Source organism: Mustela erminea, chromosome 11 (genome assembly GCF_009829155.1).
Source record: "Mustela erminea isolate mMusErm1 chromosome 11, mMusErm1.Pri, whole genome shotgun sequence".
In the NCBI taxonomy this organism is placed as follows: domain Eukaryota; kingdom Metazoa; phylum Chordata; class Mammalia; order Carnivora; family Mustelidae; genus Mustela; species Mustela erminea.
In genome coordinates this window covers 106,371,192-106,386,599 of record NC_045624.1, presented here as the reverse complement: position 1 = coordinate 106,386,599, position 15,408 = coordinate 106,371,192, and the positions used below count along the sequence as shown (strand labels likewise).

Below are 15,408 nucleotides of genomic sequence, written 5' to 3'. Positions count from 1 at the left end.
GATGAAAGGTAGAAGAGGAAAAGGGTATGGGAGAGGCTGTCCAAATCATGAAACACCAGGAAAACAATCAAGAATTCTAGGAAGAATTACATGATCAGATCTGACCCTCTGGAAGATGACTTTAATAGAAAGAAACAGAAATAGAAAGAAATAGAAAGCTGTGGCTGGACCAGAGTAAAAGCAAATCTGTAGGAGAGCAGACTGCCTGGCAAGGTGTGTGTTAGTTCTGGGAGAAATGACAAGTGCCTGAACTGAAAGATGAGGGCTCGGGATGGAAGTGGGCTCAAGCAGGTGAGATGGGAGAAGGGACATTACGAGTAAATATAGCCAAGTGTTGCTACCAGAACACCACCCAAGCAGAAAAAAGTGGGAAGACAGAAAGCCAATTGCAGGAGAGGGCAAGATCGTAGGGGGCCTTACACACCACAGTAAGGAGCTTAGACTTTATGTAGCAGATGGTGAAAATCACACTAGGATTTTAAACCTGTATTTTCAACACATCATCCTGGCAACCAGGTGGCAGAAGGCTATAAAGCAGAAAAGTGAGAGGTCTGTGAGTGCAGGCAGGGGAAGTGAGAAAATCATCAGGGCTTAGGAATGACTGGGCAGAAGCAAAGGAAAGTCAGCTATGGCTTAGGTGACAAGAGACTGTGATGCCACCAAATAGGATAGAGATCAAAAACAGAAGAGAGATTAGAGATGGAAAAGAAGATGCATTATTATGGGTGTGCTGAGTTTCAGGTACAAACAGAACAAAAGTAAAAACTGTTCAAGAGGCACGGGGATAAAGCAGCACACTACTCTGGGGAGGTGTCAGTGTGTAGGTCATCACAGGAATTATGACATTTAAAATAAAGAAAAGTACAAACTAAACAGAAATGTGGACTATGGACCAAATCCTGGGAATACCAACACGTGAAGGAAAGGTGGAGGGAAGGAAAAAGTGAAAGAACGAGAAGGGAATCATAGCAATGATCAAGAGAATAATGAAAGAATGGTGCCACGATAAAAAGGCTTTAAGAAAGCTTCTCTCAGCCTCTGTGTAGAACAAAGGTCAGATCCACACTTCTGAAAGCAGCAAAATATCTGTCGGCTGGGGAATGGACAGATAAAATGTGGTATGTCCATACAATGGAATATTATTCGACAACAAAAAGGAGTGAAGTACTGATCCAGGCTACATGACCCATGAACCTCAAAAACATGATGCTAAGTGAAAGAAGCCAGACACAAGAAATCAACGTATGGGGGCGCCTGGGTGGCTCAGTGGATTAAGCCGCTGCCTTCGGCTCAGGTCATGATCTCAGTGTCCTGGGATCGAGCCCCGCATCGGGCTCTTTGCTCAGCGGGAGCCTGCTTCTCTCTCTCTCTCTGCCTGACTCTCCGCCTACTTGTGATTTCTCTCTCTGTCAAATAAATAAATAAAATCTTTAAAAAAAAAAAAAAAAAAAAAGAAATCAACGTATGACTTCATGTCTATGCAATATCCAAGATGGGCAAATCCACAGACACAGAAGGAGATACATGGTGATGTGGGGCTAGGGTTAGCATCACTAGTGGTGGGGGGTGAGTGAGATGTGGTGCAGATCAACAGTAGACAAAAAGACCTCTGAATGGGAAGAAGAAAGCCTCTGTGGGGAAGGCTGGGAATGGATCCAGATGAGACGGGAAAGGGGTCAGGAGCTGAGGCTTCAAGCCTGAGAGATTCAATTTTCTTAATTATAAGGAAATGGCATCCTCAGAGTGAAGGGATGGTGGCTGAAAAGACAGATTAAGGACTAATGAAACACAAATCTGCGACAGTGTTTGTAGTGGCTTGAGGGGGATAACAAAGAACAGGACGTAAGTGAACTGAATATATAGGTAGAAAGCAAAGCTAGTTGACCGCCTGACAGAGATAAGAAATTAAACAAAGAACCAATTCAAGATCAGAGCTCCCTACAGTCACAGAATGGGGTTAGTAGTAAAATTAACACAAGGGCTTGAAGGATAAGAGGAGTCACCAGAGAGTGCACTGGAAGATCCTCAAATTCCAGGTATGGATGCCGTCCAGGTGTGGCCTTACTGGTGGAGAGCAGAGACAAGGCAGAGGTAAAGGTCTGCAAGGGCAGCAAGGCCTTTCTTCAGTGAGTGAAGCAAAGCACAGAGGAATTTGGGACATGACAGCAATGGGAGCAGGAAGATGGCAACCATGGGAAGGGGCAGTACAACCTAACAAGAGGTGCCCCGAAGAAGGGGGTTTCTGAGGAAGCAAGAGCAAACAAGCATTCTATTAACATGCTGAGTGAATACAAAAATCTGTTTACAGTAGAACGAGTCCTGAAAGAAAAAGGAAGGGTAGGGACAAGGAGAAGGATGAGGCAACACCGCTGGTAACACACGATAAAGCCAGGCGATGGATCAGACTTGGGGGCTTGCCTCACTTGTGGGGTCCATCGGGAAGAAGAGGGCAATGGTTCAAATGGCCCAGTCTCCAGCACTCTACTTACAACACATTTTATTTTGGTCTAAGAATAGACTAAGGGTGCTGTATAGCACTTAGCTTGGACTCAGATTTTGTGAGGGCTTTGTTATGGCAAGGATTAAAATGTAGAATATATGAATTCACTCACAGGTCATATAAGTAATCATTTGGGGCCTTTCTACTGATTCCTAACACCTCCAATGTAATCTCTTCTTCACTTATGAAAAGCACTGAGTGCTACACCATTTCCAATCTTAACTCTTCCGAACTCTACTACTTATGGTTTGAGGAATTTAAAGTGATGGAGTTGCCAAGAACTACTTGCTATAAATCTTTCACATCTATCTAAATTCTATTTGATACACCCTTGCATTATGGGGAGGGGTGTCTGTGTGTGCAAATACATACATAGAATGTTTTGGCTGTTGTTTTCATTTTTTTGTTGGAGAGGAAAAAGAAAGGAAGAGTAGAAGGGAGACACAATTACTGAGCCACCATCAAGAGCATGAGGATTCCACAGTATAAATCTTATAATCTCTTATAAGAGAAACATCTTACAGAAGAATCCTCTGGAAGGGCTACCTTACCTTGTCATGGACTGTCATGCAGCTAGCTGCATCCTTCTGAAGGATTTCTGTTACCCCATTGGAAAGCCTTTCATACTTCAATTTGGGCTCCTCTTCACTCTCTTCTTCCTGCACAAAGAGCCGAGAAAATGACAGCCATCACGGATTCATTTGAAATAGTCAGACTCCAAACACATTTCTTATGGGGAACCCAGAGAGGGCTTCCTCCATGACTGTCAATAACTACAACTACAGCTCAAGGTTAAGATCGTCATGTTTCATTTTTCCTACTGGGTGTATCAGCTGCTACAACTTCACCAGCAGAATACATTCAAAGATTGAAAACAGAAGGGTACGTTCTTACTGCTGACAGAATTCAACTTTGGTATATTAGAGTAAATACAAAACTATCTGACCACATACGCCAATAAAAGATGTGAGGGCAAAATACTTCTCAGTTTGACCTCATGGGCATAAAACACTCCCAGGAGGGAGAAAGGAATACATAAAACTCCAAAGACATGGATTTTGTATTTCAAGACTATAAATATTTTTGTCAGATTTCAGAATATTTCATTTTAGTTAGAAAAACATAATTATAAAATCAAAGAAAGGAAATTGGAAATTTTATATACAACAAAATGTATTTGTACCTTCAGATAAAAATATTTTAATATTTACTTTCCAAAACTGATAATCCATGATCACTTGTGTTTGTTAGAAAATGTATTTACTTTCATTTGAATAAATCTAATGCATAAAAATTTCTTTTTCTTAAGTGCTCCACATCACTCGGCATCAGGGAAATACAAATCAAAACCACAATGAGATACCACCTCACACCAGTCAGAAAGGCTAAAATTAACAAGTCAGGAAGTGACACATGTTGGAGAGGATGTGGAGAAAGGGGAACCCTCCTACACTGCTGGTAGGAATGCACGCTGGTACAGCCACTCTGGAAAACAGCATGGAGGTTCCTCAAAAAGTTGAAAATAGAGCTATCCTACGGCCCAGTAATTGCACTACTGGGTGTTTACCCTAAAGATACAAATTTAGTGATCTGAAGGGGTATGTGCACCTGAATGTTTATAGCAGCAATGTCCACAACAGCCAGACTGTGAAAAGAACCTAGATGTCCACCACAGAGGAATGGATAAGGAAGATGTGGTACAATTCCACAGTAATGGAATACTCTGCAGCCATCAAAAGAAACGAAGTCTTGCCACTTGCAACGATATGGATGGAACTAGAGGGTATTATGCTGAGTGAAATAACTCAATCAGAGAAAGACAATTATCATATGATCTCCCTGATATGAGGAATTTGAGAGGCAAAGTGGGGGACTTGAGGAGTAGGGAAGGAAAAAATGAAACAAGAAGGGATCGGGAGGGAGACAAACCATAAGAGACTCTTAACCTCACAAAACAAACTGAGGGTTGCCGGGGGGAGGAGGGTAGGGAGAGGGTGGTTGGGTTATGGACATGGGGGAGGGTATGTGCTGTGGTGAGTGCTGTGAAGTGTGTAAGCCTGACAATTCACAGACCTGTACCCCTGGGGCTAATAATACATTATATGTTAATAAGAAAAAATTAAAAAAAAAAAAGAAGGAAAAATACTTGAAAAAAAATTCTTTTTCTTAAATGTATTTAAATTTTTTAATCATTTGTATGCATTATTACTAACTTTGTATGTTCAACCTCACTGCTGATACAGCATACCTTATGATATCCCTAATCCTCACAGTTACGGAGTAAAGTTAGGAACCTATATTGACTATGATGGTTCTGAATTAAATCAAGGATAATTATAAAAATTATTACAATGACTCAGAAAAAGATGTTATTTTACTGTATCAATATGTGAAAAGAAACCATAAAATGTGCATGCACCTTCAACTGTGACAGGATAAAGCGGGCAAAAATAAAAGTTCACACACATAATCTACTCACTGACATTCTCTTAAGAAGTAATTGTATATGTGGCGCCTGGGTTCCTTAGTTGGTTAGACGGGCTGCCTTCAGCTCAGGTTATGATTCTAGGGTTCTGGGATCGAACCCTGCACTGGGCTCGCTGCTCAGCAGAGAGCCTGCTTCTCTCTCTTTCTCTCTGCCTGTCGCTCTGCTTACTTGTGCTCTCTATCTCTCTGTCAAGTAAATAAATAAAATCTTAAAAAAAAAAATTGTGTAGTCTTCATTTCCCAGCTAACATTAAAGTAGTATGGGGCACACCAATGCTCCCACCCAGAAAAACCAGAAAGCTTTAACGAAATACATAGCAACAGTCAAAGGCATCAGTGAAAGGGCTGCTGAAGCCACTACCTGAGCTAGAAGGACCAAGACTCCAAGGTGGTAGAGAAACCGGAGAAAGCAAGGGGAGGTGAGCTGCCAAGCGCCAGCCATTCTTCCTGGAGGTATTTACTAATTTGGAGTGTAGGACAAGAGTCTGAGAATCCAAGCTCTGCCTTGGAAGATGGCCATTGCTGAGGGTAGGAAAAGCAGCAAACCTTCTGGTACTCATAGGGTTCAAGTAACAAAACTGGAAGCTTGAGGGGCTAAGATCCCAGTGGAGGAGAGAGGCATACAAGTAAGCTTGCTACACACTACTTCTCCCCATAAGACAACCGCCAATTTCAAAACCAACATGAGACAAGAGGGTAAAAAGCTAAACAGAAAGCCTCAAAAATGCAAACCAGCTGCCTTGGTGTGCTGAGAAGATAAGAAATAGACTGCAGGAATTACCAACAAATGAAGTCCTGATGAATACCACAAGCTAATTGGAACTCCTGGTCCCAAGGGGACACACAAAAAAGTGCTTACCAAAACTTCAATCTGTCTCAGACTCAGTTCAACCCCTGACTAGATTAAGGTATGTATGTATCCCCCAACCTACCTGTCCAAAGGACAGGGTGACTCCTGAGAGAAAGAAAACTTTTTGGAATATAAAAACTACTCGGGCCTCTACTATTTTCATTTATGTTACTGGGAATAAAAAATAATAAAATCAATTAAAAAAATCACCAGATATGCCACAGGACAGGACCAAGTAACTAAAAGTCAAGGAGGAAAAAAAGACCATAAAAACAGACCCATGGGTGACCTGGAGTTAGCAAAAGGGGCTTTAATATGACTATGATTCATCTGTTCAAAAAAAAAAAAAAAAAAGAAGACAGATGAAAGGATAGCAGTTTTCAACAGGGAATTGTAATCTGTTAAAAAGATTCAAATGGAAATTTTAAAAGTGAGAAATGTCACTGAAACTAAGAACGCAACAGATGGCTTAGCAGAAGACAGGATTAGTGAAGTGTAAAACAGGTCAAAAAATATCCAAAGGGAAGCCAGAGTAGAAAAAACGGATGAAAAATACAGAATAGGAGATATGTGGAATACAGGGAAAAGGGCTAACATTTTTAGTTAAAGTCCCAGAAAAATAAGAAAAATGGCAGGGGGAAAAGCAGAAATAACATTTAAAGAGGTTAACAACTGAGAATTTCCTAAAACTGACAGACATCAATGCAGGAATTCAAGAAGCTTTGTAATCCCATGCAAGATAAATACGAAGAAAATAACACCTAGGTACATCACAGTTAAAATAAGTGAAAGAAAAACGACTTGTAGAGTAGTTAAATGCTGGGCCTGGTGAAGATTATGACTGACAGGACACACCAGGCAGAGATGCAAACTCAAATGTCAAGAGAAATCTTTGCCTCTGGGGCACAGAACTGTATCATCTCATGGAAAGGAGGATATTCATCAAACATCATGAAAAAGACTTAATATCAGATCCCACCACTCTCTTGACTTTAGAAAAACAAACACTGGAGAGTTAAATGTAATTATTCCATTTTAAAGATTTTTAGTACAATGATGACCAGAAATTTTAACTTCACCAAGACACATACACAAAGCAAAAATTAAAACTGTTATGAATGGCCTAAAGTTAAGGACTTGTACAACACACTACCCAATCGCCTATGAAAATGACGCTACACATCACAACAGGAAATGAGGCTACAAAAGCCTTCATAATTTCTATGCCTACAAATAACTATGAACTGTGTGATCAATAGGAAATGTTTAAAAATATATTTAGCGGGCACCTGGGTGGCTCAGTGGGTTAAAGCCTCTGCCTTCGGCTCAGGTCACGATCTCAGGGTCCTGGGATCGAGCCCCACATCGGGCTCTCTGCTCAGCAGGGAGCCTGCTTCCTCCTCTCTCTCTGCCTGCCTCTCTGCCTACTTGTGACCTCTGTCTGTCAAATAAATAATTAAATAAAATCTTAAAAAAAAAATTTAGCAGATGCATTAGTTATCTATTGCTGCATAACATATTATGCCAAAGTTTGCTGATTTAAAACAATAAATGTATTATTTTTGTTTTATTTATTCATATTTATATAAATTTATTTTACTTATTCATATTTATATAAATTATTTCTTCATATTTATATAAATAAATAATATTTATTCATATTAAATATGAATTTAATAGTTCTGTGGGTAAGCAATACAGGACTGGCTTAGGTGGGTGGTTCGGACTTAAGGTCTCTCACAGGGTTGCAGGCAAGATGTCTGCTGAGGCTGCAGCCATCTGAACACGTGACTGGGGTTAGGGTATCTGCTTCCACAATGGCTCACTCAAATGTGGCCAAGCTGGTGCTGCATGTTGGCAAGGGGCTTCAGTTCCTCACTTCACTGACCTCTGTCTGGGTTGCTAGAGTGTCCGCAGGACATGGAAAAGAAGTCCCCTGAGGTGAGTGATCCAAAAGCAAGCAAAGTTGAATATGACGTAGCCTAAGAGGTCACACTTCTGCAATATTCTACTGATCATACAGGTCAGCCACGATTGAGTGTGGGAGAGGGGTCACAAGAGCAGGGGTAATAGGTGAAGATCACTGGGGGTCACTGTGCAGGCTAGCTACAAAAGTAATAAAATTAAGAGCAATAAAGATGGTTTAAAACATCAGTAGGGGCACCTGAGTGGCTCAGTTGGTTAAGCATGCGCCTTCAGCTCAGGTTATGATCCCAGGGCCCAGGGATCGAGCCTCACATCAGGCTCCCTGCTCAGTGGTGGGGGTCTGCTTCTCCCTTTTCACCCCACCGCTACTCAGGCTTTTGCGCTTCCTCTCTCTCAAATAAATAAAATCTTTGAATAAAATCAATATTCTGTGCCTTTGATGAGCTGTCAAATTTATTTCCCCAGTATATACCAGCTATCAGTTGTTTATTTAGTAAGAGTATTAAAAATCAAACTTTCCAAGAATAACTTTAAAAACAGTGACAGAAGGGAGTATAATAGGCATGGTTATCTAAAAGACCTATACTATTTGGGGTATCTGGGTGGCTCAGTTGGTTAAGCATCTGATTCTTGAGCTCAGCTCAGGTCTTGATCTCAGAGTTGTGAGTTCGAGCCCCACATCGGGCTCTACATTAAAACAAACAAACAAACAAACAACCACCTATATTTCTTTAAAAAGATAACTGACGATAACCAACCCCAGAAGCCATCGTATGTCAAAACTGACTTGTTAAAATAGCTAATTAATTACATCTAAAAAAAACCTCCAAAAAGGAAAATTACAAAAAGCAACAAATAAACTCTTCTACTTATGTACCTACAAGCAACAAATAGAAATCCTTACAAAGTTAACATTAAATGTGGCAAAGATGACGTGTGCCTTCTGAAGTAAATGTGTTAAATACAAATTGAATCCTGAATGCTGGTCTTTATAATAAGATGCCACATGTTGCTCGAGTCTGGACATCAAATGTGCATCCAATGTGAAAAGTTAATTCTAGCCTCTTGACTGTTTTGCATAAAAGCACTCATCCACGGACCATTAGATAAAGTTACTGTAAATAAGGTTTGCCTGTCTTATTTATAAGTGAAAACCAGATAATTTCTCTCACATAAATATACAAAAATAAATACTTTCGCAACACAGCTCACTGAAGCATTCGTGCTAGGCTTCAAAACCCATAAATAAAATGAGAACTCTGATATTACGCAGTTGATGTAGCATTTCATGCCTTTCTGACAGGTATCTTTTATGTTAAGTTAAAAAGCAGGCTAAAGGTGAATTTTTAAGGCTTTTTTTTTCTGCTTGCTGTAAACAAAGAAAATGGAAAATGATTCAAAAATACAATTCATGGAAGCTATTCCACTGCCGCAGACTATATATCACATTTTAAATAATTTTTTCAAATCAAGCAGATTCAATATAGTTTCACCTTTAAAAAAAATTAAGCAGAAAGAAAGGTTTTTGTGCAGTTTTAATTTCTATGGAAAACAACCCAGTGTTAATAAAAGGCAATCAATAATTTTTGTTAAATTTTAATAATCTTGCAAAGCTACAAATAAAACCATCAACAGTCTGAGTTGAGATGACAGTTAACTGCGTTTCTATGACAACCTAGTGGAATAGTACAAGTCTTGACTTGCAGCTAAGCGAAGATATGAACAGAGTGACATTTACCCATACAAGAAAAATTTGCAGCTTTCCTTTAAAAGGAATCAATTCTTCAACTAACATGGATTTTCACTAAGTGTAAGGTACTTTTAATTAAAGACAAGCCCTTTAAACCATCCTATGTAGGATTGTAAAACACTACCTGAAAATAAATTTTGTATCACAGAGCTTGTACTTAAAAGCAAAAAAATTATTTTTGTGGATAACAGATGAGGGCAATTAAAGATTTCTGCCTGAAAAACTATTTAGTAATTTGTTACTAACACTGTAGGGTCAATTTTCATGGCAGAAGTCCTATCACCTAAGTCAGATGTGCACACCCAAAAGAATATTTCACTTTTCACCTAATAATTTAAAATTCATGTACAAGAAAAACTTTTTTGGTGTTTATAACCAATTTTTCAACCTCTTTTAACTTTCTCCACATCTTTCACACACCAGTACATTTTATATACCAATGTTACAGTCCAGAGGAGGATCTGAATTTTACTTTTAAAAAATATGTGTCATATGTATATATTCAGGGAGTTAAATGGAAAGATCATTACACTTTTTTATTGTTACTCTTAATATGGAAGTTAGAATTTTATTTCTGGATACTATTTCTTTATTAAAATGCACTGTTGTTTTTTTTTTTTTGTTATTGCTGTTGTTGTTCTGTTTCTTTTCCCCCCCAAAATAAAATACCAGAAAAACTGAAAAGGAGGGGTGAACTATCTTATAAGATCCGAGTAAAGCCAGTGGAAAATATGATCACGTGAGCACTCCCTGACGAATTACAACCTTTCTCTACCAACCTTTCTCCAGCTTCACCTATGAGAAAGACCTCAGCTGAACATTCAGAAATTATGATAAGATGAGTGGTTTACTGGGCCTCATGTCACCATCGCATCTGACAAGGAGCAAATCCAAAGCCAGATACAATAGGAACACTATAAACATTAAAAAAAAAAAAAAAAAAGTAATTGTTTAAAAAAAAATGCAGTCTGAACTTCCAGGGTAAAAAACTGAGTGTTAATAAAAAGCAAAAGAATCATCAACCATGGGTATGAAGGTATAAAAGAAAAGCCAGAACATTCTCTATAGAATTCTAATTCGCTTAAGGGGAACTGATATATTCAAAACTGGTAGACTCCCTTGTGAGTTTGATACTAAAAAAACCTACTGAAATCTAGTTTCAGAATATCTGAATTACAGAAATTCCATATTTTAAAAAATTTTCATTCTTTACAAATAATTCACTTTTGATTTTGTTGCTGTTATTATTTGTTGTTTGGGATATAGCATGACATGGAACTTGATCTCACTACCCTGAGATCATGACCGGAGCCAGAATCAAGAGTTGAACACTTGACTGACTAAGCCACCAAGCACCCCCAAATAATTCACTTTGAAAGAAGTCCCATGACATACTGAAATCTTTTGTAACCGCTATTCAATAGAGAAGACACAGGGAGAAGAGAAAAAAAAAAAGTTGAGTCAAATACAAATAAAAATTTTTTTAAAAGCACAATTCAAACTATACCATAAGTCAATCAAAACATGTAATTTGAATCTCAAAAACATGACTAAAATTTTTAAGAAACAGACTTATTCTATTGACTACAACAAGGGTATTATCAACAAAGTCAAGAACTATACATTTTATTGTGTTAAGTACATGTATTTGAAACTACAATGTTATCAGTAAACATATATGGATATGCATGCACATTACAGGACATCCCCAAATACGTCATGTCAATCTTGAACTTTACACTAAAGAATAAAAGAGATCTATGGTGAGAAAAACCTGCATAAAGTCCCTGATGAACATATGAACATAAGATTCACAACTAATCAAGGACTAATGATTCCAATTAGCCCTGTTTTGCTTACCACCCCCGCTCAAATGAATGCTACCTCCTTAAAAGGGCAAATGCAACCATTAATTATTGTAGGCTAGAGTTCTTTTACAGAAAATAATTTTCTTCACACAAAAAGATGGCTGGTAGGAAAGACAGCTTTATATATCCTTCCAAAATGTCAAAACATATCAAGAAAACTACATAAATAAGTGAAAGAGTAACTTCTGGTTTCCATTAATAACACAAGGTATTATAGCTGCCTCAATGACCAAACTTTTTAAGAAAGTGACATGGAGATAATGGAATTCATCCACAATAAAACAACTGTGGTCAAAGCTCCCAGGATGCCTTTCCATCAGACTGGTGACAGATAAGCAATTACATTCTTATATGAATGCAAATAATGTTAAATTTTGACTTTCAAGCAATACTGCTATTACAGAAAACATATTAACCAAAGAAAGCAGCTGAAATTAGAGCTGATAAATATAATCTAGATGACATGGGTCCACTTTTTCATACAGATAATTTACGATGAGTCTATTCATTATCTATATATTTAATTTTTTAAAAAGAACTTACTTATTTATTTCTCAGAGAGAGAGAGTACAAGTAGGCAGAGGGTCAGGCAGAGAGAGAGGGGGAAACAGGCTCCCCGCTGAGCAGAGAGCCTGATGCGGAGCTTGATGCCAGCACCCTGAGATCATGACCTGAGCTGAAGGCAAAGGCTTAACCCACTGAGCCACCCAGGTGCCCCTAATTTAATTTAATTTAATTTTAGAGAGAGAGAGGAAACAAGAGAGGCAGAGAGAGGGAGAGCAATAATCTTATTAAACAGGCTCCACACCCAGAGCGGAACCTGACATGACTCGATCTCACAACCCTAAGATCAAGACCTGAGCTAAAACCAAGAGTCAGATGCTTAACTGAGCCACCTAGGCACCACCATATCCATATATTTCTAAAAGCATAAAATACATATGGTTAAATAAGGGGTTCTCAAACCAAGGGTAATTTTATCCCCACAACACATTTATTTGGCAATGCCTAGAGACATTTTTGTTGTCACCACTGAGTGGAAGGAGAAGATGCTGTTGGCATCACGTAAGTACAGGCCAGAGAGGATGCTAAACATCCTACAATACACAGGGTTATCTTCCAAAACAAAAATTATCCTGAGAAAAATGGCAACAGTCCCAAGATTAAGATGCTGGGTTAAATAAATTTCGTAAGATTAAATGTTCTAAGGACATTAAATCTGTTTTCAAAGACCTTTAATAACAAAGGGAAGTATCGAACAAGCTTCTGTTAGTGGGGGGAAATCAGAAGGATAAGCAGCAAAATAGTGACCTTCCTAAACCTCAGTTTCTTCATCTGTCCTCTCGGGGAAAGAGCACGACCCACATCATAGGGTTGCTGCAGCCATTACAGAAAATAACAAATAATCAGTACTGCGAGTTATTGCCAATATTTTCTATACTTTCAAAGGTAAACATGTATTACATTTATTATAGAAATAAATGCTGTTTTTGAAGCCATTGTTCAATCTTCCAAAGTCTACCTACTAAGATTCTTATCTTTTAAAGCTGTTTTCCTTACCATAACACTTTTGAGTAGAAGAGAGAGAAAAAGTTGAACCTCTAATAATTGAAGAGCTCTACTTAAGATTCACAGGCTATGCAGTCTTCATAAACCCTGGTCTCTCCTCTGCCCTATAGCATCAGAATTTCATGTTCAATTCAAGGCGGAAAAAAATAAGGTGAAAGTTCCCATGCCCTGAGCCACATACCATAAACAGGATCAACTCCCATCATTTATTTTATATTGGGAAAGCGATAAGAATATATAGAGGAGGGGGGGGGACGGAAAAAGCAAATAAGCTTTTCATTTCCTTCCAGCCATATGGAATAACCTCACCAATCTTCAAGATATGCCATTCAGGTGGACAATTTCCGCCACTAAAGCCAACATAACCCTCTTTTCCTTTCTTCCCAATATCCCCTGGTGATCACAAGATCCTGAGAAGCAGGGTTTATGCCTTTTCATTGTTCTGAACTTCACCTAACAAAACTGTGGGTACCTAATAAAGACCAGTGAAAACAAAAGTACGCGATACCAACAGACTGAGTTTAGTAAGAAGCTTTTCTAAGACATTCTCATTTGGATTTCCACACAGGAAAATCCAAATCATAAGCTATCAGCCAAAAGGAACTGCAGAGATCACCTAAACTACGTGTTATTTTATAGACACAGTGGGGGGTGGGGTGGAAGGAGCCTGGGAGCTGGAGGCACTAAATAGAGGGAAGAGAGTAGCTCTTCCAAAACAGCAGAAATCAGAATTATGAATGTGCAGAAAATAAGCTCTACCTCCTAATTACAAGAGCTGATAGAGACCTTACAAACTCAATTTTCATGAACAACTTATATTTATAATTTATATGTTTATTTATAAACATATAATTTATAATTTATATGGACAAGAAAGATGCTCTAGTCCCTGAGATTATTTTACATTTTAGAGGAGATTAAATATTTCTCAAACATCTTTCAATTGCACACTCCATATTCCAGATGCAAAGAAGCACCCGGCTGGTCCCCCCACCGAAGTCACTGACGGCGTCCCAAAACTTTCCACTAAGAAAAAAATAAAAATGAAAACCTAAAGTAGCAGTAACAATTAAGACAAAGTGTTAACAAGAATCAAGGAGAGACTAATACATTCAAGCATACATTCAAGTAATGGGAGTTCATGACACCCCTTGATTTGCTTCACGCAAATACAATCTGAACAAAAGTCAAAAGCTGCTTTCGCCCACCCACCAACCCTCCCGTGCCCGTGACCCAGAGCCTGTCCTACTCGACCAGATGCCCAACTCAACCACATGTCCCTTAGGGACTGTCTTCTCCAGAAGGAGGGAACTTTCTGCAACCTCTTCCCACTATTTCCTGACGCCTGCACTTTCGGCCCCAGCCTCCATCTGTCCACACCCTCCTCCTACCGGCAGAGACCAAAAGCCACTGACACGTGACAGGGCATTACTGATGGTCTGACAGTCCCAGCAGTTAAGTACTGTAGGACCAAGAGAACACTGGTAGCAGGAAGGGGGACAGTGCGGGGAAACAGAGAACACTCAGAAAGGTCAAAGGAAGAATGCAACAGTAAACCAGAAAATAGAATCATTAATAAGCTCAAGGGCTAGCACTTTTTAAAGACAAATAACATAAGGTAACCACAGAATACACTGAGAAAATAAGTCATCCCAGTACTGCCCATCTCCTGCAGAAGGAGATCTGGCCTAGACTGTTTCTGCGCGTTCTATTAAAAACCCTCAAACAGAAAGTCCCTAAGCTATTTAAACTGCCCCATAATAGGGAAATAATAAAAACCTCCCAGTTCATTTTGAAAAGGCGGTAGGGGCGCCTGCGTGGCTCTGTTGGTTAAAGGGCGGACTCTTCATTTCCCCGCAGGTCGTGAGACTGAGCCCTACATTGTGCTCTGTGCTCAGAGGAGTCTTGAGTCTCTCCCCACTCCCATCCCTCTCCCCATTTGCACACACACGCTCTCTCAAATTTAAAAAAAAAAAAAAAAAAAATCTTAAAAAAAAAAAAAAGTGGCATAACCCTGACACGAAAATTCCCAAACATCAAAAAGGAGGAAAAAACAGTTCAGTCACATCAGGTCAGAACTTAAATGTAAAAATTCTAAACAGAACATCATAAATTAAAGTCCCGCATGTATTAATAGAAAACTTCTAAGATCAAATATCACAGAAATGCAAAGACTATTCAGTCTGATCCATAAGAAATGTGACTTCATCATTTGAGAGGCCAAAGAAAAACAGAAGAACCAAAATGGCAGATACTAAAAGAGCATTTATAAAGTTCAACCCTCATTTCCGATATTTCCGATTCTTTAAACAACAAAAAAATTCCAGTAAGTAAAAAGGTTTCTTTCTTGAAAAGCTCAGTTGAACATTTGAAATCAAAAGCCAACATGACACTTAACAATGAAGAGAAACAAGAGGAAACTCATTGGTGTCTATTATCGATTTATTTTTCAAAACTA

General features: G+C 38.8%; 1 protein-coding gene across 7 annotated transcripts in view; it reads right to left on the bottom strand.

Annotated features, from left to right (window-relative positions):
• VPS41 (VPS41 subunit of HOPS complex) overlaps nt 1–15,408 on the bottom strand; it is a 175,218-nt gene that overhangs the window by 135,008 nt on the left and 24,802 nt on the right. For 6 of the 7 annotated variants that reach the window (XM_032303858.1, XM_032303859.1, XM_032303862.1 and 3 more), the window contains exon 3: nt 3,052–3,159. The exons of the other annotated variant lie outside the window; for it this stretch is intronic. In XM_032303858.1, coding sequence (XP_032159749.1) covers nt 3,052–3,159 — 108 coding nt within the window. The remainder of the gene's footprint in view (nt 1–3,051; nt 3,160–15,408) is intronic. 7 annotated transcript variants of the gene reach the window in all.